This window comes from Eleginops maclovinus, chromosome 2 (genome assembly GCF_036324505.1).
Source record: "Eleginops maclovinus isolate JMC-PN-2008 ecotype Puerto Natales chromosome 2, JC_Emac_rtc_rv5, whole genome shotgun sequence".
NCBI lineage: Eukaryota > Metazoa > Chordata > Actinopteri > Perciformes > Eleginopidae > Eleginops > Eleginops maclovinus.
The window spans coordinates 14,680,198-14,705,436 of NC_086350.1; the positions used below are offsets into that span (position 1 = coordinate 14,680,198).

Here is a 25,239-nt window from a genome sequence, read left to right on the forward strand (position 1 = left end):
CACTAAGCTATATTTTCAATCTTTCTTTTAATACAGGTACTTTTCCAGACAGAATGAAAATAGCAAAGGTTATTCCACTTTTTAAAATGGGAGATAAACACAGCTTTACTAACTACAGACCTGTGTCTTTGCTTTCACAATTTTCCAAAGTGCTTGAAAAACAGTTTGTACAAAAATTAGATACATTTATTGAAAGGAATAATTTGTTGAAAGAGAGTCAGTATGGCTTTCAAGCAAATCGATCTGCAGCTTTAGCATTAATGAAAATAACAGAAGAAATTACAACAGCAATAGAAAGTCAGAAATACACAATATGCGTATTTATTGATTTAAAAAAAGCATTCGATACTATAGATCAGGGGTGTCAAACTCAAATACACAGTGGGCCAACATTTAAAACCTGGACAAAGTCGCGGGCCATCATTGATATTTATTTAAACAATCTTCCTCCAGATTTAACAATGAACCTTTTCATATGGACCAAAACAAGTTTACTATCCAATAGATAACTTAATATAGCACACATGCGAAAATCGAATTTCAAATGAAAAAACACATCAAAGGCATTCATTTCTTAAATACAATTTAAATATGCCTCTATTTTTATTTGCAGCCTTCTGATTTACATTTTAACAGTAACCTTTTTTCCCCCAGGCTCATAATAACTTTAAAAAATAAACCACAACAACATGTACAGAAAGATGTGCCCTACAGAGACGTTTTAATACTAATATTAAAAAGCAAGCATGTAAACAACAAACATTAAAAGTCAGAACTTTGTAAATGATCAGGCACCGCTGGTTTCACTGCTGAGCAAGGTCCACAAAAACAACAGAATTCCCAGTAGTGATGTGGTAGTGATGTCAAGAGCGCTCTCTTTGTGTGCAAGTGTTGAGAGGGAGGGCGTGTGTGTAGCATAGATGTGTGGGTGTGTCTGCTTAAACACTGTATTTTATAAAAGGATAACAACGTAGAACTTGTTGACTCAGCATTGGCTAAGCTATAATTGAAATGCAAAAATGAGGCTGAAATTAATTAAATAAAAGAAACACATTACAACAAGCACGGAACAGCCAGCCTCTCTCCCCTCCTCTCCTTCTCTCTTCCTCTCTCTTGTCTCAAACTATTGCTACACTTTATATTGTTTTGTGTGTTAATGAGAAAACTAGTTTTGCTCTATAAAAGCACAGTAACACACACAATATATGAACATTAAGCTAATAAGATCCATGTTTCCTCATCATCCTGGGTGAATCTGATTCACTGCTCTTGCAATACATACAGTATGTATAAGGTTAACACAAACAAACTGGAGCACCCTCTTCTGGTAAAACACATAGATGGTAGCTACGTGGGTGCCTGACTCTGCCCTGAAATGACCAAGGTGTCCTGCAGTACATGTAAACCTGGTTTGTGAACACATGGAGATATTTGTAAATGGAGAATTTGTGTTATGAATAATGCATTATCACTCTTACTACTAATAGCGTATACAGTATCTGTGCAGGGTCTAAAACATCTTAAAACGCATAAAGATAAATGCCTGTTAGCAAAGTGTGATGATCGCTAATCAGCTGTGCATTATGCAGTTGCATACACATGTCCACACACACACACACACACACACACACACACACACACACACACACACACACACACACACACACACACACACACACACACACACACACACACACACACACACACACACACACACACACACACACACACACACACACACACACACACTTAAGAGTAAAGAATCAAAATGAACACTATATCCAACATTCTTTAATCAGATCTGAGTGCATGTGCTAACCTCCGCGTGTTTAGCTACAAAAAGGATAAAGAACGAATTTAAGGGAAAATCTGTTATATAATGGTATGATGGAGAAAACATGAATGCTAGAGAGAAATGTTAAAAGATTGCTAGTAGCCATTATATAGATCTATAGGCATTCATGCAACTTACAAGATATTAGCCTTTTTTATTGTGTCTGATGTCCATGTCAACGCATGTTACATCTTTATTTAGTTAGGTTAATCAAGTTTTGAGACCAACAACTGAATTCAATTCCAACTATAATGTGTGGTATTGAGACATTCTACACTATTTTACAAGGACATGCACAAACAAACAAGCAAACAAACAAACAACACACATACCCCCCCCCCCCCCCCCACACACACACACACACCAATTACAGTGTAGGCCATCTGTCTTGCTTTTCTCTCCAAGGCTTCCTATAGGAATTCATTAAGGAAACATTTCCAGTAGATCTCAGCATGGTTTGCTAGATGTGATTACATTAGCTACACAGCAATACACAGTGAGCTACATAAAGTACTTTACAGCATTGACACGGGTCAGTCATGTGTTAAGATTATGACAGATGGTACCTCTCACAGCCACGTTTATACATTTGGGGATCCCTTCTCTCATTAGATATAAGCAGATTTGCCATCCTTCACTGAACATTGAGCTTGTTTTCACAATCGAATGTGACTAATCTGAAGCACATCACATGTGTGATTTACTGCTGCAACACTTTAAATGAGATCTGAATTCCTCCTCATTTTTGTGCAGCCTAGAACAATCACTGTGGAATGAAATACATTGACACTTCCTCCATACAGCTTATTATAAGATTGCATTACTTCGACTGGTCCTGTGTGTGTCCTGTGCCAATTCTTTTTAATTTCCCTCATCAGTGTTGTCCCCATTTGCCTTACTTACTGTGTCCTTTCTCAATCATTCATCCGAGCACCTCCCATGGATCTGTCTGCCAGGTAAAAGACCCCCGCTATCCCTTCATTCATTGCTGCTAATCACATATGCCAAGCCCAGCTAAAAGTCTAGCAAGTAAAGGTTAATGGCCAGACAAACCTGGGCTTTAGGAAAATTGAGTTGCTAATAATGTTATCTTGCCATTATTCTTCTCTCCCACCTTCGTCCAACTGTACCTCTTTCTCAGGGCCGCTGCTAAGCTTTTGGAGGCCCTAAGCATAATTGGTCAGAGGCCCCCCACCCCACGTGTCACAAAACACAAAACTTTGAGAGTTCCACAAACCTTTACTATTTATTGTAAAATTGAAATTAAATATACATAAACATATGAACCCAAAGAACATCAGCAACAACAGCAGTACCATCAGTAATATACAAATAATATATACAACTTATATTAAACTTCTTAACAACAGCATCACATAAAATAATAACAACTGCAGACTCCAGAGATGAACAAAAATAATTATGCACATGAATAAGATATAACAGGAAGTAACATCTTCTAAACACACACACACACACACACACACACAAACACACACACACACAACCATTTTTCACACACTCAAAAACTACCTTAGTGACGTATTGTTTTACAAAGGTGCACAACGACATTTCCTGGCAGCAAAATCACTAATAAAGTCATCAAAAGACACTCCATGTGCCACTTCAGCATTGATGCTAATGACAGCAAGGCCACTTAGGCGTTCTTGTCCCATTGTGGAGCGTAAATATGGGGGGGTGGGGCTTCTTTTTACATATTAGGTAATTGAGGGATAAGGTACATACTTTTTTTTAAAACAATGGTGGGCCTGTTCATAACTAATTTATATATATTTTTTCGTGTAATAATGTAATGATTTTTATGTCTTTTTTCAATCTTAATTTCGGGGGCCCCCACCAGGTACTAGGGGCCCTACGCGCTCTGCGTGCTCTGCGTATAGGGAGCGGCGGCCCTGCTCTTTCTGACACTATCTTTTCTCTCTCCATATGGATGTATTGATCATTGCCACTAGACGACTAGGTACCCGGTCAATTCAAAGCCCTTTTTTTCTGTCTGTAATGGTACATAATCATCCAAGGAAGGCCTGATCGGAGCCTGCTGGAACCCTGCTAAGAGACACTGTTTCTGAGATCAATCAGCTCAACGTGATGTTGGACCTCCACTGGCGGGGTAACAGCCACACTAAACACTGGAAACTCACAAGAGCTGCGAGTTTGACCATAACAAGACTGTGAACTTATAAGAAGTTGTACGAGTAAATAAAACTATTCATTCATTATGTCTTTGATTTTATTCGGTCCATGTACAATCACAAACTAAAGCCGGCCCTCCACTGATAAGAACAACACCGAATGACTTCAGTCACGTGCAGGGCCGGTTCTGGAGGGGGGCCCAAAAATAAATAAATAAAATAAAGATTTCTCTCTGATCCTGCATTAAGTTAACAGCACAAAGAGACCCTGTATGTTTGCTTCTGGCAGTTTCCTTATTGGCTGTTTATTTTAAAAAATGTATCACATGTCCCCCCTCCCCCCAGTGGGAGTAATCGCAGGCTCAAGACGTGAGATCGACATTCGGTTAGTTGGTACTGCGGCCAAGACACGACGCATACAGTTTTAAGGTAGGACAATGGGGACGTTAAGACAATAGCCGGCTGTGGCATGGACAGGCCTTCAGTTGTGTGGTTGATGTTTATTTTTTGCCTAATTAGTTGATCTGAATTGGTTGGTGTCTGTTGTGTGGGTGTCTTGATTTAGACTGTTGTGCTTTTTTTTGGGGGGGGGGCTGCGAAATAGCGCAGGACTGGCCCTTGCGCACATTTTTTACTTAATTTGCAAAAGAAAAGAGAGAGTGAGAGAGAGAGGAGTAAAGTACTCATTTAATGTTCATGAACTGAGAACTACTCTCTATTCTCCAAAGGAGCAGTAAAGCCTTTTGCAGAACGCCCAGTTACATGTTTCTTATGGAGCAGCATCCACCCAAGCAGGAGAGAGCAACATGTGGGAACACTGGACCTGACCACTGTCGTCATTTTCCCAGAAGTATTTGAAGCTCTCATCCTCGTGTACCTCTCTTGATATAGAACACATTCATTCATATTTTAAAATATACACTATGCCTTTGGTTCCTGTCATCACGGCCCCATAAGACCCTTGAATCATATTATTACTTGATATGCTACTTTATACGACCCAAATCATCTTCTCAGCCAGTGAAAACTTCATCACTTGGAGACTGGCAGGAAAGCCGATTGATTTTTCTTGAAAGAATCATGCTGATGCGTATTTTTGTTGAAGTTATAGATAATTACCTCAAGAAAAAAACCTGTAAATGTTCTATATTTTTCTATTGCCAACAAATCATAAAACATGACCACAATAAAACAATACATCTATAAACAACTATTATTGTCTAAAAACTATTAACAACATTTAATTGTTGCACTGGGTGACATAAGCACTAATGTGGTGAATATCACCTTGGATATATCATATATATTAAAGAGGATTTGTTCTTTAAAATCTGTTACAGGATTTATAGAAAAGCTGTAAAATACCCTGGCCTTATCCTTTATGATAAAACATTATCATAAATACCGACCAAGGTAGGATCCTCAGTGTGTACTCATGAATGAGAGCTTGAGGTAATCACTGTAATAACTCCCACACATAATAATAATTCTGTACCACAACACACAGACCCCTTCGACACTGACAGTCTCTAAGGTATCAGAGCAGCAAAACACTGTTTGCTGCTTTCATCCAAATTGCAGCAAAGGGGAATACACATCTCCCACTTCCACATATAGTGTAGATGACCAGGTAAAGGAAACATCTGATTCAGGCTGCCACTACTCGGTCTGCTTTTACTCAGAGGTATCCTTTGCCTTTACCTTTATCCTCTTCTTCCTTTGGCCCCTCGCGCCACAGTACAATATGCATGTCTTTCTGAAGAAAACCACACTCTCTAAGCACACAAGCATTTTAAAAAAAAACTACTAGTTACCTGGTTGTAGAGAGCACACACATGGAGGGCGGTGTTTCCAGATGCATTCTGGGCGCTCATGTCAGCTCCGTAGAACAGCAGGTGCTCCAAGTGCTGCACGTGGCCATAGCGGCATGCCTGAAAGGACAAATTCATTAATTTACTCTTTTTTTACATAATTAATCCTTGTTTGGTTACAAAGTGAAAAGGGCGCCATCACCCAGTGTCTCTGAGAAAATGAAAAGATGACAAAAAGGTGTAGTGTGTAAAAGTGTGACAAAGGACCCGCACTGGATTTTAACCAGGGACGTAACGTGTACGGTATGAGTCCAGAGCTCATTGTGTTTGTATGAGCTTTTGTTTGCAGTATGCCTCTGGTTCTGCCTGTATGACCAAAAACAGCAAGTTGTTTTTAAATACAGCCATTTCTCCTTTAATAGATAATAGTAGAATGAGCCCAGATACAGGTTTCTACAGATTAACTTACCGATTCATATTACACTTAAAATTTGTAGACCTCAGACATTTTTTAAGTTTGGAATATTTGTCTTGTTTTTCCCTGGGGCTGATTCCCTCACACATGTAGTTCAGAGTCTCGTAGAGCAAGAGAGACCCTTGTTCACCTGAGGCAAAATCTCTGAGGTAAAATTATTCTCATAAATGAGATGCCTTTTTTCAGCTTCTTTCTTTCCCATAACTGGAAGCAATACACTTTTTATCTTATCTTTATGTCCTCCCTCTTCTGCCTGCTACTCGGTGGTTTTGTGCTGTGTCATTGACAAAGAAGCCCACCGTCTCTACCCAGCAATTGTTTTCCCCCTCCTGTGTTATGTTTTGCTAAGAGTGTGTGACAGTGGTGAGACAGCGCACAAATGATGCTGGGATTGTTGTTGGTTATCACACCTTCAGCAGTGTATCCCATTGTACAGGATGTATTCCTCTAGAATACTAATGCTGGAAATGACAGAGAAATTGGAAAGACAAGGAAAAGGAGGAAGAAATAGGGAGGAAGTGTGTGAGGCTGAAGGACCTTTGGATTTACTCTGCGGAGTCAGGAATTTATAAACACAGCTACATCATCTGAGTCCCTTTTAAACCCCTTACTGTACTGTATGTGCACACCAATAGGGAGACAAGTATGAAAACAAACCCTCATAGCTTTAATTTCTGACGTTCATCTTTCCCTACAGTAGCTTCTCCTAAGCATGCCAGCAGAATGGAGGAGACACAAGGTGTGTTATGGAAACCACACTATAGTAATCAGTGGGTATTTTTGTCCTAGAAACTCTCTGTGCCACGTTGGATTCAACAGTTAACTGCACTTATTTCCAAATTCAGTGCCCATTCATGAGATCTAACCATAAAGACTAACTGTTACGCTGTGTGTGTGCAAGTTCCATTCATATACAGTATCATTTTCAATACAAAAGTAAAAAGAGTAATTTCACGTCCTGCAGTCAGAGATCAGCAGACAAACCCACAAGTTTCAGTGTCACTCGTCATAGACAGTAAGAGAACGACTTTGTAGTTACATTATTAATAGTATACAGCTGCCAACAACATGTATCAAAGCAGCAGTATATTGTGACAAACACAAAGATGGGCTGGTTGAGGCTACATCAACATAAAGTGTTTTTTCCCCTGTACAGAAAAGGCACAATGTTTGTTACTGACATGTGAGTAAATGTTGTTTTAGTGCAAAACAACAAATATGAAACCTAAACTCTCTCACATTTTGAACACATTTTTATGCGAATGACTGGTTTTTGCACCACACCACACAATACAGAACTTTGAACCAACATTCTTCAATTAGGTTTTATACAACACCATTTCCAAGGTTTAATTTAAACTTAATAAAGTGTATTTTTCTAGGCAACAAAGTTCAGTTGAGCTTATCCAGGGGAAAAAAACTGTTTAACTTTTCATCTTGCTCATGAATTACTAAGGACAACAATAGCAGGGACCTTGAGATGATCTAAACCCGACTTGAGGGTAGTAACGATGAGGGAGAGAATAAAAGATGAAGTGAGGAGTGGAACGCAGGTAATGAAAGGTAGTTGCAAACAGGCAAACATTCACTGAAGTTGTCACTTCTTTTTGCAATCTTATTTGCGGAGTTGGGATTCTGCTGCTATTCATGTCTTATTAGTTATTATATTTACAATAGACACCAGTATAAATAAATGAATGAAAGTGTGGTGTCATCTCCTATGGTACAAATATTGATAATGGAATTATTTCAGAAAATAATCAAGAAGATTTACAATACAAATATAACATAAGTCGTGTAAGCTTGATTCCTTACTCCCCCAGTTCTACATTCCTTAGCATTTATTGATATTCAGTGTGAGCATCAGCAGAGATGAGTCCCAAAGCTTTCTGTTTGGCTTTTTTTACAGAGCCTTCAGACCTCCAGTGTCTTTCTGTCACTACCTGGATATAAACCTAAAAGCCCTGACACAAACAAAAACAACATGTAGGCACTAGCTTCCATTATGTTTACAGAGCAGGGCATGGCTTGATGCAGTGTGAGTGTAAAATGCACACAATATTGGCCATTTTTGCTCTTTGTAGGTCAAGCAGCTATTTCTATGGTTCCCCTAGATTTACACGACTACTTGAACTGCCAGACACCGGCATAGATACAGCTGCAACAACAGTAGTACAACAAACTGTTGGTTCACTTAGTGTAGAATATATCTCTACAAATGACATCTTAGCAGTCATTAGTGTTTGTGCATTCATTCAAATTGTGTGAGCATGTGCACCATACATGTTTAGGAGTCTGTGGTTAAAGCAGTAAATAAAGCAATATTTCAGTAGGGTGTTTTAAATAGAATATTTATTTTAGCCGCTAACTCTTATACATTTGCAGGAAAACAAAAACAATGTTCAGAAGTGCAGATTGATTGAAAGGTCTACCAAAGTGGTCTATGTTCAATCCTTCAGAAAGGGGGAAAAAATGACTTTCTACCATAGCTGGAGCTTCCCACCTGCCCATGACCCCCCACTCCTCCCAAGGGATACAACCACCACAAAATACATTCTCTAAGAGAAGGAAACATAAAATCCATTCAATGCAACTGAAAACCAGAAAAGACTGCTTACGTGGTAACTACATTTGTATTCTGCACACAATCCATCACTTTTCCGTGTATGTGTGCTTGTGTGTGTGTGTGTGTGTGTGTGTGTGTGTGTGTGTGTGTATGTTTGTTTGTTGTGGTGTGTATTACCTGGTGTATCTCCTGCCAGCCATTCTCATCCACACAGCCGACCTGTGCATGATCATGCAGCAGCAGCTCACAGCAGTAGGGGTCCCCTCCCACCATCGAGCTGTGATAGAGAGGAGTCAACCCCCTGCTGTCTTTATAGTCAGGCGATGCACCCAAGTCCAGCAGTGTCTATTGGGAACAGAGGAAGGGTTTTAGGAATATTGCTTAAAGGACTATATACTGAACAGTACATAGGGCTATACTATAAATATGTCATTAACAATAGGCCAATGCAGCTGCAAGAAATAATTCAGCAGAGGCAATAATAGTACTGAGCAATACAAATACTTTTCACCCTGCATAGAGCATTCCTGTACTGTGGGACATGTTTATAATCATTTGTAAAATCAGACTATGAACTTTAGAAGCCTCGTATACCGATAGCAGCAACAGTTTTTGCATGTTACACTGCTTAGTGTCATTGAATATTTACATACTGACAAAGACAGACCGGAAATAACCAATTTTACTTTCAACAGTTCTGGCTCAACAGGAAATCAATTATATGACTCATGTAAATCCTGTCATTTAGGTTACAAGCCTCCTCAAAGCAGACACATACAAGGCCATTCACTGAATATGCCAGCCCGTTCATGGAGGGCACGTGAAACCCTGCATATTTGGTAATTGCTCAAGCTCCCTCTGTGTTCCATTTCTCAAGCACCCTCTGCCAGATATTGCCTACCTGCAAACTCTGCCTCCCCAAAAGGGAAAGTTTGCAAGCGGGCGACTGGTATAGCAGAAGAAAGAAAGTAGAGGAGTCAGCTTTCTGCTACGATTGTGTGTGTGTGAGTGTGTGTAACTGTGAGGGTGTGCATGTTATACTCACTATAAGCGCTGTATGGTTCTTGCTGCGCACAGCCTTGTGTAGGGCAGTAATGCCATCTTTTGTTCTGTAGTCCAGATGAACCCCCCCACTTTTAAGCACCTTGATGAGCTCTGCACATCCCTCCAGCTGTGCTGCCAGCGTTAGAGGACATTCTGTCAAATGCAAGGATGAGTGAGCAAACTAATTAAAAAATCAACATACTTCCAGAGGCATTACTGTGCATTCATCTTAGAAAGTTGACATTTAAAAAAATTGAACCTGTCAATATTTGCAGACATAAATTGCCAGCTTCATTCTTAAAAACAGAGGGTATAACTTTTCAGTGACTCTGCATCTGGATAACTGCCTGGTGATTGTCACTCTCTGGTCTGTCCCAGTGACTGCTTCCTGTTGGTTTTAAATGAACACATTCTTATTGCCGCTGCTTCCCAGCTCCTCTGTCAGACCACAGGTCGCCCAACAGGGAAATCTCCTTTATGGCTGGACAAACATTTGCATAAATGTGAGGAGATTAGCAACGACAGTAATCCAGCTTTGCCCAATGTGCAGAAGACTTATTTCAGAAAACCCCAAAATGGTCATTTTAGGGTGAAACACAAAATGAACCAAGTGAGAGAGAGAAAGCAAGATTTCAGAAAGACAAATTAATTGACTTGAGTATAAAGACAAATCAAAGTTGTAAAAGATAAATACAAATAACTAAAGTATATAAGGGATATTTCTTTGCACAGACATGCTCACCTCCTGTGTCTGGATCATGGAAGTTTGGGTCCAGGCCTTTCTCCAGGAACCTTGAGACCTTTTCAATGTTCCTCTGCTGCACATACTCCACGAACTTCTTCAGGTTTGCCTAATGGTGGGAGACAAGGGGGGAAGCAGAGGGAAGAGACAGCTGTGATTGGGTGATGTCAGACTCATGTGGATGGAGATGTTTAATAATGCAGTACAGAGATGAAAGCTAAAGTCACTGCTCTCTGCTTGTGTGTTTGAAGGTTTTATTTTTGTTCTGTCATACCAAGCAAATGGACCATGTGCAGTAGATGTATAAGCTATTATAGGATGGACCAAAATAGACAAGGAAAAGGCAGTGAAGTAATGCAGAAATCTGAAAGAGCTTTCCTTTGGATGGAAGTGCCAAAAAAGCATTAGCGTTATGGGTATAATACTTTACAGTACCTTGAAGCATAATTGTTACATCACAGGGTCTAATGTTGATGTTTACAATCATTCTCATAAAACAAGCAGAAACCTGTGCGCAAGTTCTATCCAGATCCTAACACACACATACTGTACTCACACACTTCAAATCTTAATTTCCTCTGTGACTTATGATTAAACATATTCATCACCTCCGCTGACGGGTGTAAGCCTGTAGAGTATAGAGTGAAAAATGAAGCTATGAGCAAGACACCAGCACTAACATTTCATAACAGGTTACTATAGCCTGAAGTATCAAGGCAACAATCTATCTCGGGCTAAAACTGAAAATTATAGCGCAGAAATGATCAAATAACTATGTACGGTACTTATGAAAGACATGGAGTATAGATAGTTATTATCAAAACACATACTGTATACTACCTTATAGTTTAACACTGAACACATACAATCCCAATGAACACATGAATAATAACCTAATAAGTGTCCCAAGGATCTAAATACACAATATCTGCAGTATACCAAATGAGCAGAAAACTTTCATTACTATTGCATTGGCTGCTTCTCAGCGTCAGTCCTTACGTAACATGCACATGTGCAAAAGCCTCTGGACACATGCACACACAAACACCTCTCACACAACTTAATTACTCCATAAACACGTGAAACATGAGGACTCGCATGCAAGAATGCAAAAAGATTGGAGCTGCCATGTTCAACACTCACCGTGTGCCGCATCATTGTATATCCTTCGTTCTCAAAAGTCACACCCTACACTTTCCGAATTGCACATCGTATCCTCCCTTTCTCTTCACACCAAGTCATCTGCAGCACGCTTGCCTCTACAAGCCTGCCTGTTGTTCACACACACCACGCTGACATGCTGCAGGGAGCTGCCGACCGCTCCTCTCACCATCTCCAAGTCAAACTGAGTTAGAGAAATTCACTTTGGCTTTTCTCTTTTTTTTCAGATGTTCTGTGAGGCAGTTGTTATGGTGATGGGATACAAAGACAGCTCTGGCAGCCAATGTACACATGAGTGGGAAGAGCTTTGAGGTTGTGTGCGTGTGTGTGTGTGTGTGTGTGTGTGTGTGTGTGTCCTGCACAATGCCTCTTATACTGCCTTGAAGTGGCCAGGAATCAGCTAGATCTGATTTGTATTTGATTGCCTGTTATACAGAGCACTGACAAAAAGCCTATGTAATGATTGTTCTGCTATTGAGAGGGGCTTAATAAACTCTTAAGATTTTCTCCTACTTGTTATCTTTTTCTATTTGTAACACACGCATACACATTTGCACCATACCCATTGTACAAAGACACAAAGAATTGTTTACAAGTCACCATGATACACTGACAATTGTCCTGATATTCAGAAGACAAACAACGGGATAAAAGCCTGTCATACATCAAAGCTCTTTGCAGGGCTGGTGGAATGACTTAACACATTTTCTCTATGCTAATTGTTACTTTTCAAAACAAGTCATTTGCAACTGAAACGGAAAATACAATCCTAAAAGACAGTTGTTTTGTTTTGCATTATTAACCAACCCATCTTCATTTAAATTAAGACATAAGACAGTGTTGTACCTTATGTTTCTTGTTGAAAAAGTATTCCAAAAATGTGAGATTTTAGCTTTTGGCAATATTAAAAACTCATCCAAAATCTTTGCATGTCTTTTATGTCTCCTGCTTTAGATGCTGCTTTTCTCTTTCTTCCTGTCCAAAACTCTGTCATTTTCCCAGCTTGAACAAAATAGTGCAGAAAACCTTAAGCCAGAGTTGGGTGAGGATCATTTTATTTGAACCATTTGAGCAATGATTTTCACTTAAAGTGGCATTCACTTAAAGGTCTCCTATCGTGCTATATGTGAACAATATGTTGTAGGTCAATATCTATACAATGCACACATATGTAAAGTGTTTTGCTGAAAATACCAAACAGATCACCCATTGTATCATGCCTCATACTCCTCTATTTCAGCCCTGTTCCAAAAGTGCTGATTCTGTGACTGTCGCTTTAAATTTGAGCTGAGCTGAAGCTGGGCACGCCCCTTTGGAGCGTCGTGCAGCTCTCTGTCTGAAGAGAGAAGTTTCTAACGGAGATACTCAGCTCAATGCTGCCCTAATTAAACCCCATATTATGTTCCAAACCACACCAAGCGTTATTCCTGAAACACTTCTCAGCGTTTACCACTAGAACAGTGACATAATATGTATTATATATACAACAATTTGAAGTCCCTCCTGCAGACATCCTGCTGAATACACAGAGACACAGGGTACTTCTTACTTCTCTTATTTGTCATTTCCTCGCTCCTCGGTCTCACCGGAAGTTGATTTGTGTGCACCATCTTAAGGAGCGTCCCATGGCGCTTTTTTGTGCCGTTTTTTTGGGAAACATTTTTCATGATCTCCAATTCGCGTCGCGGGGCGGGGGGACCGAGCTGTCTGCTGTCAGACCATTGACTGTAAAAATAATGGACAAACCCTCAGTGACGTCACCCATAGGTTTCTGAAGAGCTCAAATGAAGCTCAAATGGGCGCCATCTTGTCAGCGCCATCTTGTCAGTGCCTGACTCCGCCTGCTCCCGGATAATCCATAAATGGTTAAAGGGTTGGGTTGTGAGTGAAACTGGGGCGGGGCGAATGAAGCCTGGCTGCTGGAACACGCCCACCTACCTCGAGGTTACCAAGGTAGCTAGAAGTTAGGCTACCGGTATATGCTAACCTGAACTGTAACTCGCAGCACTCACCAGACGTTGACATTTTCCTCCGGCTTAATACGTTTCTTGGGGTAAGTTAACCTGACACTATACAACAATACTTCAAACATGTATTTATTTATATGTTATGATGGTAAAGAAAAACTAGATTTGCTGACATTTTGTCAATGTTACTGTGAATATATCACGTTTAAGAACTAAACAACATACTTTGATGGACTTCATTTAATGAACATATTTTCTTTAACATTATTCCCAATAACTATAACGTTAGCTAATTTAGCGGTCATTACTGGATTGCAGTAAAGTTAATCTACCCTACAGCATAAGGAGGTGACCTAAGGCACTCTTAAAATCGATACCTGCTAATGGTGCTAACATATAATACACTTCAATAAAACATTTCACTCACCGAAAAAAACGAACCACAGAATCCTTGGATGGTCTGTTAGCACAATTAACTGCATAGCAAGACATGTTATCCCTCAGAATTTCGTATTAAAATACTCAGAAAAGCCTAACACGACCGATAGGTCAAGTTCAACGATTTAGAGAGCTGAGTGGATGAGGTGACAGCTATCCCATGCGGCTAACCTTAATGTAACAACCCCAGCTGTCACTCAAAGAACTTTATGGCTTAATATCTTTTGAACTGGATTTTTTAATGAAAATTCACCCCCCTCACAGTTGTCATGAACGCGGAAACTAGCTATACAGAGAAAACCGTTTTTTGAACCAGGCTGTAAACATGTTTATTTCTGCTCCAAAGTTAGACATTTTAACATGGGGTTCTATGGGGATTTGCTCTGTTTTGCAGCCAGGCCACGCGGCCATTCGAGGAACTGCAGGTTTTTGCACTTCCTTATGGGCTTCATTTTGGAGACTCGGAAGTTGCCCCTTGTGTCAGACGGTCGAGCTGTAGGCCTACTAGGCGTCATCACAAACAGACGTCGCTTCACGTGAGGCTCAGAGGAAAGGAAGTCCCATTGCTCTTAAAGCTCATTTTCTTGCTTCCTCTCTCTTCGCGTGGTTTCCTTTTGTCTCTCCATGCATCCCTGGTGGGAGGGACTAATGCGCAAGGAAAGAAGCAAGTGAGGGATGCAGGGATGTAAAAGAGAAGTGAGAAGTACCCACAGAGAGGTGCTGCGGAGGGGATTCAGCTCGCGGATGTATACTGCGGACGATAGGTTGGGACGTGTCACGTGGGCGGGACGTTGCCAGGAGTTCAATTTAAAGCCAGCCCACATTTCCGATATGACGACATATCGGCAGCAAATCTAGACCAGCTCGTTTGTACCCCCGGTTTTAGAGATGTGGGTAAGGAGGAAAAGAGGAATTGTTGTATTTTCTGACACTTTGTGAGTCTCCTTACACACCGGGGCATTTTGCATACAAGTGCATTTTGCATAATAGGGGACCTTTAAGAGTAAATATGCGTTTGCATCAGCATGCTGCAGGGAATGGGAATGATTGGCGAGTGGATTAAAATCATCCTACACACGTCATGAAAGTGCATTGAAATTCAAAAGAATTATGAAAAATATGCAAAGTGCCCAAATCTGTTTGGATTCAAATCATTTACTTGCCAAGTTTCATTCACATATGATTGTGAATATTGTGACTACTGTGTTTCAAGGGCGATTTTTCTTATGTTGTATTCTGGGAAGAAGACTGACTTTAAAGAAAATCTTATAATGATTTATGCTTATTATACGGTTGTAATGGTTGTGTAGCGTGAAGTAAAAAAAAATAATTAGTAGCCACATCCTGCACTCAGCAGTAGGTGAAATCATTGCGCACATAAAACCCACTGTGTGAGCAAAAATGAAACGGGTTAATCACGCAATCATGTCTAATAAATCATTGGTTTGGGGGAGGGAGACAAGTGGTTCCATCCTTGATAGTGTATGTACTTAATATTCCAAAACAACATTTAAAAGTTAATGAAAATAATGAGCTTTATGATCACCAACATCTGCATGTCCTTACATCTAGAGAGATAAATAAAGGTATTATTGTTTTTGTGACAGAATAGGCAAAATGTCACATTAATTAATAACCCACTAACACAGAAACGCCAATCAATCGCATTGATAGGAGCTGGGTGAGCGGCTCTGATTGAACTCATTGTTAGTGTGTACCGGGAGGCATTATCCTTGATTATTGTTGTTACCTTAAAGCACAATTACTGTTTAGTAGAGTCGCTGAATGTGCTCCTTATTTTGTGCACAGTACATATCCATTTTTTTGTTACCAGCCTCAGACCTGGTAGTTTCTGTTGTTGCTCGGGTGCTACAGTAGCTACAATTAGCTCAGGGGCAAAACAAACTTAATAGATACATCTGATCCTGCATGCACTTTCCACAACATAAAGGGCCCCAAGCAGCTTCAGTATTTTGTTATATTTTCTCCATCAGAGTGGTTTATGCCTCACTAATATTAACATCTCTACAGCCCAGATGGAGGTTTCATGTTTCGCAGCTACCTCCATAGATACAATGTGAGTCCCTGCTAAAATCCATCACATACACAAGTTCAAACAAATGCACCTCATCAACTACTGTGATGTACTTCAGAGCAACTTGTGCAGGGACGAAGGGTAACAAGAAAGAGATACAACTCTGCATTACAATACCACCAAGTGCTGAGGGGCGCTCAGAATGACGCTAGACGAAATATAAATAACGACGGATCACATCAATCTATTAATTATTTCGAAGTTCTGAACACAGCAAACACGTTATGTTTCCCTTCAGAAGAACATATGTGTCTCAGTCATTATGTATTTATATTTTGTCCAATGAATGAGCAGTAACCATCTGTTTTTACTATCCATTTCAAACCAATAAGTTACATCTAGCTAATCTACAAATACTGTTTTACAGTGTCTCACCTCAACTCCTCCTTGAATATCACAAAGAGTTTTGTTCTGTGGTGTTTAAAGTGTGGTACTGGAACAGAGATATTACAAGGAAAACAACAAAAGCATGACTGAACAGCAAAAATAAATGGTTAATCATGAACCAACTAGGCAGAATATTAAGAAATATATATATACAAATATTTTGTAGTGTAAATGTCACTTTATCATTTCTGGTAACATGTAATGTGAGCCCTTTATTTAATCTGCCAGATTGGTGATAGTAATACGTGTATTTTGACTAACTCAAAGGTATACCAACATTTGCAGGCTGTACAATTAGGAAAAATGTCAATGAGCATACACATTTATTGGTAGTCCAAGCAGTTTTTGTGGATACTGTTAAAATGAGGTGTTACCATGCTACGCCGAATCAAGTAGACAAAAGAGAGGGACGACAAACAAAGAGCAGATGAGAGAAAGAGAGGGAGACTTGGAAATGGAAGACAGTGTCTAATCTCAGCGCAGCAGAGAAAGAAACAGCAGCACTAATCAACTCAGGGAATCTATGGCAAGTTCCCAACTTGTTAAACCAAGAAAATATCCTGCAGATTCATTTTGAAGCTCAGCACGAGCTGTCCTTATCTGCACTATGATTAGGAATTATTCTCCAACAGCGCCATTGTATAAGTTCAGCATTTGGTACAAATTAAACTTTTGTTCATGCACAGTCTTTTCAAAAGATGGCTACAACTTGTGCTGCTGCGACCGGAAAAATCAAAAAAATAATTCAATCAAAACTCAACTAAACATACATACTGAATAAAAGTAATCTTAGATTTGCAATGGTATACATAAAAGACACTCCAGCTAAAGCTATAAATGTTGTCATGTCACATTTCCATACCGAAAAAGGTAACTTCACTGCAGTAAAAGTAGCTGGTTACTTAGTGGGAACCTCCTGATAGAGGGTCAGCCTTGTTATCAACCCTTCACTTATTCAGGATTCAGCCTTCTCCTACAGACTTTCCTGTTAATGTGTCCTGAATACCGTGCAGCGCATTGTAAAAGATCACCAATCAGAGGAACAAAATGAGTGGACAAGCTACTTCAGCTAGAATGAAAAAGATGATGAAGGTTCCTTTTTTTTTAACTTCAGTTCCCCCAGGAGGCTCTTGCCTTCCCTCCATAGGGGGGATTATCTGACAGTACCTGATAAAAGCCTGGGTAGGAGTCCAGAAATCACAGAGACAATTTGACTCCCTAGTTGTCTTTCCTTCCTCTTTTACTCACTATGTTCTCTGGCTATTCTCTGTTATTTCCCCTCCTCCTTTTATGACATGTTTTTGCTCTAGCTTCATAAAAAGGAAGTATACACGCTCAATGTTCTGTTCAATAGCTAAAGTGCATCCATACAGCTTGTCCAAATGTATGTCAGACACTTTCACTGCCCTATATTTACACTCATTACCATATGGTCACATAGCCGCTGGTCCCTCACAGCTGGCCTACACTACACCGGGCCATGGGTGAGTAGTAATTACAATGTTCGCCAACATGGTGGGGGGATCATACACTGGCATAATGTGAGCTGGCCTGTAAAACCCACACATGTTCTAAAGTGTCACAACTGCTTAGGCAATAAACACAACGAGCCGGTGTAGTGGGTCATGGGGCTGCTCTGGGGAAAGGCATGCATCAGGATGATAAGAGCACAGCCTAAACAGAAAGAGCTGAGGATTCATGCAGACGTGGAAGTCATACTAGAGCCCACCTGCCGCATTACAGATGCTGTACCATGAACACAAGCATATCGGTAACGTTAGGGGTGTCACAAAAAAGCATCAGTTGATACTAAAACAAGTAACATTCTAAAATGCTCAATACAAATTTGATAGCAAGCCTCCTGGTTGCATCGTATTGATTTAACTAAATAATTGATCACAAAACGTCAAGTGAGTGTGCTCTGGAGCGAGTGTTTGGTTAAGGGAACGAGAGGGAGAGAGAGGTGGATGCAAAGACAGCAAACAGCTGTTATGCAGAGAGGAGAAGCTGTCGAGGACGCACAACAAGACACCTGGGCTTTATATCCTTCCGGATTTGAACAGTTTGACAGCACGATGTAGTGACATCCCTATTTACAGTAAAAGATATTCCCACATACACCAATACCCATGCCTACATGCAGGAAAAGCACTTACTTGTGTCTAAAATCCTCAAGGAGTTCAGACCTACTGCATGGTGTAGTGAAGTAAGCCACTCCATGCTAGTTGCCAACAAAGCACACAGTTCAAAATTGTCTGTCCATCTTCCTGTGACTTCAACTGACTCACATGATGCTACTTTGTGCTTTCAACTCATCAGGTATGCCCTGTCAGCATTTAGCTGTCATCTTTTAAAGCGAAGCCTCTTCAGATGCCAGACAACTTGTATGCTCAGCCGGTCTGACAGCGATGCGGAACATGGTGGTGACACTAACGGATGGTGTGATAAATCAGACCCAACAGTATGACTGATGAGCAACACACAGTTCAAACTGTTGCTGTTAATATGATTCAATTATTAACTTGTACGTGCTCTGTTAATAAACAAGTGTGTAGAAAATGAATTATATATACAATGTTATAGTCCAAATGACAATCAGTATGAGGTGGCAGAGATTCCATCAGTAGGATCTTACCAGAAGCATTAGCCGTCTTTGTTTAGTTTTATGCAATAAAGTTGCTCTTACTAGAAATCCAGGCATCAACAATAAATCCCAAAATTAAAAAAGGACAACTGCCTCTACTTCTGTGTTGACAGCAAACACAAACACCGTTATCTGGCGCTGAGTGTTCCTGAATCTCTGTCTGTCTGTGCTTTGTTGACAGCCACTTATATAAAGGCTGGAGCGAGAGCCGGTAAGCCCTGACCTCCGTCTCCCAGCTGCTTTGTGCAGAGGCCGTCCTGCTGCAGGGGCACTGAATTTTAATTAGACACACAAACCTAAAGTACAGAAACACCACTCCATATTAAATCCAGGCCCACTCTGGGCTAAATTCTCATACCCCTGCTCACACGACAGCTTTTTTTTCTGGGGTTTATGAAGTGACATAATGGATCTAGTTGAATGTCCTACCATCATAATAGATCATATCTAAGAGTAATGTCTCAGAGTACTGCATGTTGAGATATAGACAAGAAAAGACTGATTTCAGACAGGATTTTATTTTCTATTGTATAACAGGAAATGCAGATGTGGTCTTTAGTCAAATAATGCAAGCACAGTTTGCAGACTTGAATTGTTACACGGTGGTTGTATTATAAAGTTCACAAAGAGATTTTCTTATATATTGTATAAATGTATGTTTGTAGTTGATGAAAGTTAGAGCAAAGGGGATCCGGCAGTATTCTCTCAGCTCCATATCTGAGGGAGATAAAAGTAAGAGGCATCATGTAGGAATACTAATATGCACAAAAGAAAACACAAAGCCGAGACTGACAGTGGGGACTGTATAGTGAAGCTGTCACTGCTACAGCGGCTTCTGGAGTTTCTCTTTCAAAACAGAGGCTACTTCTTTTTAAACCTTTTTTCGTCAAAAGAAAAAGAAGGCAAACCGCTTAGCTAGTTTTATTTGCCAGTTTATTCTATAATTCATGGATTTATTGCAGAGTATGAAGGTCTAGAAGCATGTCCCCATTAAAAATGCAACACAATGATATGGTGTGGTGTGGCAGAAACACACAAGAATGGGATCAGGCGAGGGGAAGGATGGACGAGAGTAGTTGAAAGAAGACATCACTGAAAATGAGAAAAAAGGGGGGGTTACGAGATGAGAAAAGGGGGCGGCAATCTATTTACAGCTCTAATCTTTCCTGTCCCGTGCAATATTTCTTTCTCTTGAATTATAAATGACAAAGTAACTCCTTTGACTGAAAGGACCAACTAATCCACTGTAGATTGTTGTGAAATCCTCTAATTATTATTCTATAGTAATATTAGATCTTTATTCTCAAAAAGTAAAATGTTTTTGGACAGTCTGAATTTCTTGGCTCAGGTGCAGTTGATGTCAGGTCTTTTCAGATTTGGGATAGAGTTTTATTTCCTCTTTTTTTATCCAGTCCATCTGAGGTTGAGTGAGGCAATTTAGAAAGGTGAAATGTGCCTTTTGTGGAAGTAAGGTTCATCATACACTTGAAAACATCTATTTGAAATTGAAACACTTCTCACAGATACATTTGGTATAAAACTCTCTGACATGTTAGCAACATTTTCTTACTTTTGAACACATCAAATAATGAACTGCAATGAATAATGAAGAGCTCTATATCCCAGCAAACACATGGGCAGCTAAAGCTCTTTCAATCCATCATTAGAAACAGTTCTACAAAGGTGAATTTAAAACAATACTTTGTACAAAGCATATTTTCTTTCTATACGGAGAAAATGGCCACAAACACAGAAAAAAATATCCAAACATCACTTAAAGAAACTATCTTGAGTGACGAATGAAAGCTCTGAACTGGCTAAGCAACAAACAGAAGCAGTGTACATATTATATATTTGCCGCCACAATGACTGATAAATAGCATCCTGAACATCTCTATGTGGTGCTGGAGGAGAAATCTTGTTCTGCAGGGATTCGAAATCACTATCGATAACCAATGGAAATCAAAGCTGCAATCATTCACAAGGGAGCAATTTTAGACACTTTGAGTGCCTTCAGCAATTTTAAGTGTTCTCTACTGAAAGTTGTCCCTGAAATATGACAAATACTTGTTTCCAGATTGAATGTAAAAATGATCAAGTCCAGGACACACAGACAGGCAGAGTGTATATTAAACGTTACATCTGACTGGTGGATTTGAGTTCATATTTCCAATATAGGAACACACTAATGAACCTCAATCTGGGATTATAACAATAATAGTAACAGGGCTGTTGTTTGTTTGTGTATACGCACTGCCTGTTATTTACTCTGTTTGGACCTCAGCCTACAGTATGTTTGTCTGAGAGAAAGAAAGCCTAAGTAATCTTCAATATCCATGCCTAACAGGCTTAAATCGTAATGCACTCAGCTACAAAAACACCAATATACTGTAGGACTAAGTATGGACTTGATTTCAAGAAATAGGATTTTCTGTGAGGGAAATCTCCAACCTTTACTGTATAGCAGCAGAAAATAGAGTGTTTTAATACACTCTTAAGCTTAGAGGGGGACTAACACCACATGAAAAAGCAGTGGAGGCTTGAGGATGAAATGTATTGGACACAAACACAGTACACACACACATACACATACACACACATTCATTATTTATTACACTGAACACATTTTATTCATGATGCATGAGTGCGGTAAAAGAAATCTCCCCACTATCAAAGCACTATGGGAGTGCTGTTACTATAGCAACAGCATTAAACTCATCATTGACTGTGAATGTTTTTGCAATTTAATTCAATTTCAGATGTCTCTGGTGAAGAATTAGAAAGGAGCAGTCATTATTACAGTAATCTGACACTCGGTCTATAAAACGTCATTATCTCAGACTGTCCTTTAACTGAAACGCGTTTTTTTTCGGTTTATGAAGGGGGTTTGTGACATTGTTATTGATGTTTTGTGATGGGTAATATAAAGCTGATTAAGGAGAACAAGAAAAAGAAACAAAGAATGCCTCTTTGCATTCTAGTCCAAAGCCAGCCTTCACCTGGAGCCATGCCACGTGCTGACACAGCATGCACACACCACTATGTTTACTCAAATACACAGACTAGCTCTGTGTTCAAACCACAAACAATGAGATGGAAACACTGATAAATTGATCCGAGGCAAGCCATCAGAAAAAGTGAAAGCAGTCTTCATGATTTGTGATAAGTCATTTTGTGTTGAGCTAAAATCTTTGTTATTCATGAACCAAAACAGTATGGTAAATCGAAAGTATTAAAATGAAGCTCACACACACATCAAAGCAGGCCAACATGTGGACTCCAGGAATCCAGAAAAATGTAAAGCTGGTAAATAACTTCACTACACATCACAACAAAGTTCGTTTCTCAATTGGTAACTGAATAAGAAAAGGTCAAAAGTCATTTACAACTGCATTTACTCTTGATGTCACGAGTCATTCTAGCAGTAGTGTATTGAGTGTTACCTCTGTTGCTCGGCTCCTGAAGGATCTTTCTGAGCGAAGCAGCATGGCGCCTTCTGAGTAATCCTTTTTCTGAGGCACTAGATTTTTTAGGTTTTAGCTGTGTATAATATCTAGTATTACTCTGGATGAACAACAGGCGAGAGTGAATGAGTTCTGATAGGGTTGACAGGAGGCCGGAACAAAGCAGGACAAAGCCACGGCCTCTTTCCCACTCATCAACACACTCACAAACAGGCAGAGCACAGGCTTATTGTATGTGGACCCAAAAACACATTCTGCTCTACGCTCAACCGATTCCACCCACCCTCCTGTCCACACTGGCAGCATGGCTTTGTCGAGTATTGTCCCCTCCATCAGTACAATTGAGCTGTGGCTTACTCGCCAACCCATTAATGCAAAAAAAAGAGAAAGAATGCATTGGCATAAACAGCAACACATACATTTAAATGTCACACAAAGACACAAAGAAGCAATATTTTTATGAAAGACAGATTATTCATGGGTGTTGGAACAGTGATACTCCACTCAGAATCTACGGGCTCTATTTTATTGTTGTTGGGTGTTGTGCACCCACAAGCTGTAATTGCACATGGCAAATCATTCGATTGAAGTTTGTGTAATCATTAGAAAGTAACCACAGAAACCAAAGTGCTGATGTGTTCATCAAACTTGTCATTTTGATTAAGTATTCTGCAGTTCTATTGCAAATCAACAGGCAACGGTTCCAAAAAAAGAATCAAACCAATTAAAACTTCTATCTTGACTAGAACTCCCTCAGGACGGTTTGCTCCTGCCAGTCCTGTCCCGGTGTTTCAATCCAAACACAGAGTGACCGGGCTACAGCTACGCAGGCCATTTGCTTTTTTAATAACTCCACCTAAAGTGTTTCCTAGTGTTTAAAGGGTATGAAATGTGATTGCCCGTGATTATAGCAGCTTCTTACTGAGCCACCTAAAATTTATGATAATGGATTCTTTCTGATCCCACCCTGGAGACAAGTGCTCCACAGGTGTTAGCTTGGCATGCCCTCAACACACTGAGCGGTGCGCACTTCACTGCAATCTGAGGAGGGCTGCCGGGATCGCGAAAGATAAAGCCCTCTGCTTGAGTAAGCTCAATATGTGGTCTTAGATCATGGAAGTTAAAATGGATTATAATTAAGACCAGGTGGTATCTGCAAAGTCAGCAGCACCTGCAAGTTAGACAACGTTGTGTGTGAGGACTGAGATGAAAAAATAAGTGGATTGACCCAGACTTTGGTAGCGGTATGACTGTTTGAGCATGCCGACCATGAGAGATGCTACAAGTTGGATTTGAGCAAAACATCTTCAAAATTGGTGGGAACCATGAATTGCATTCTAGACCATTTATTTCAGTCACTCCTACAAGTACTGTTTTATATTCACAACATATATTTTTATTTGAGTAATGAGAGATGCTTCAGTGTTACAGTCAATAAATTCTGTCACATGAAAAATGACAATAGAGCGCTATTGTTGTTTGTATGACTGCATATGTTTGTGTTTGCAAGCAAAGGGAATGCATACTGTCATCAGAATCAAAGAGTCCAGAGAAAGAAAGAGCTGAATCAGGTCCAGTCATGTGCTTTTAGACAGACACAAACTGACAGCACGACACTGGCAGGCAGGCAGTACTGGGACAGAGCCAGAGGATCAACAGCGACTAAACATTGCCAAAAGTGAAAAGACCAACTGGAGCTAAGCCTAGTAAAACTCAAATCCAAAATAGAGCTGATATACCAAACCAGACCCTCCCCTACATTTGAACCTTGGCTGCACACAGCCTACAGGCTACAGAGAGAAAACAGATGAGGGCAGCCCGCTGCAGGCTAGAACACACAGGGGTTTGTGGGTATTGTATTTATTCAGCTAGATGAGTATTAGAACTCTATTGTACTTTGTCCCTCTGGCGTCTTATTCTATATTCCTCTATTCATACTGCCTGACCTAGAATAATGTCTCCTGCTCGTGGGATGTGGTACTGTATGGAGCAAGAACTATACAATGTGCTATTTCTTTATGGTGAAATGAACTTGTGCAATGAGGTGAAGCATCATCAAGCAAGTCCAGTTCCACTTCAGTTTAATGGATGGATGCAAAATGCATGTTATTTCTACTGTTTGTGAAAAACATAAAAAATCAGTGGTGATCAGAAGCGAGTTAGAATTCAGACGATAAATGAAAGGAGAAAGTATGTGTAGCCAGCTAAATGGCTTTTTGCTTGGTTTACATTTCCTGAAACAGGACACAATAAGTCACATTTTTCATTCTAACAGTGAAGGCATCGGCTGTGATGTGCATGTTTGTCTTCCACCACAGTCTGTTTAGTATGAGCCACAATGCAGGGAGTTGAACATGTGGAGTTGAATGTATCCTCTACACTGCCGATGTCAGAGACTGACTAACTGGGACATTTATAATGTGATTAACATCTTCTGGTTTAGTTGCACATTGTTGCT

General features: G+C 40.0%; 1 protein-coding gene across 1 annotated transcript in view; it reads right to left on the reverse strand.

The window, feature by feature from the left end:
* Positions 1 to 25,239, reverse strand: part of shank3a (SH3 and multiple ankyrin repeat domains 3a) — a 144,758-nt gene that overhangs the window by 64,530 nt on the left and 54,989 nt on the right. The window contains exons 5-8 of the mRNA XM_063874708.1: positions 10,626 to 10,734; positions 9,885 to 10,036; positions 9,017 to 9,184; positions 5,802 to 5,918 (exon numbers count right to left, since the gene is read on the reverse strand). Coding sequence (XP_063730778.1) covers positions 5,802 to 5,918; positions 9,017 to 9,184; positions 9,885 to 10,036; positions 10,626 to 10,734 — 546 coding nt within the window. The remainder of the gene's footprint in view (positions 1 to 5,801; positions 5,919 to 9,016; positions 9,185 to 9,884; positions 10,037 to 10,625; positions 10,735 to 25,239) is intronic.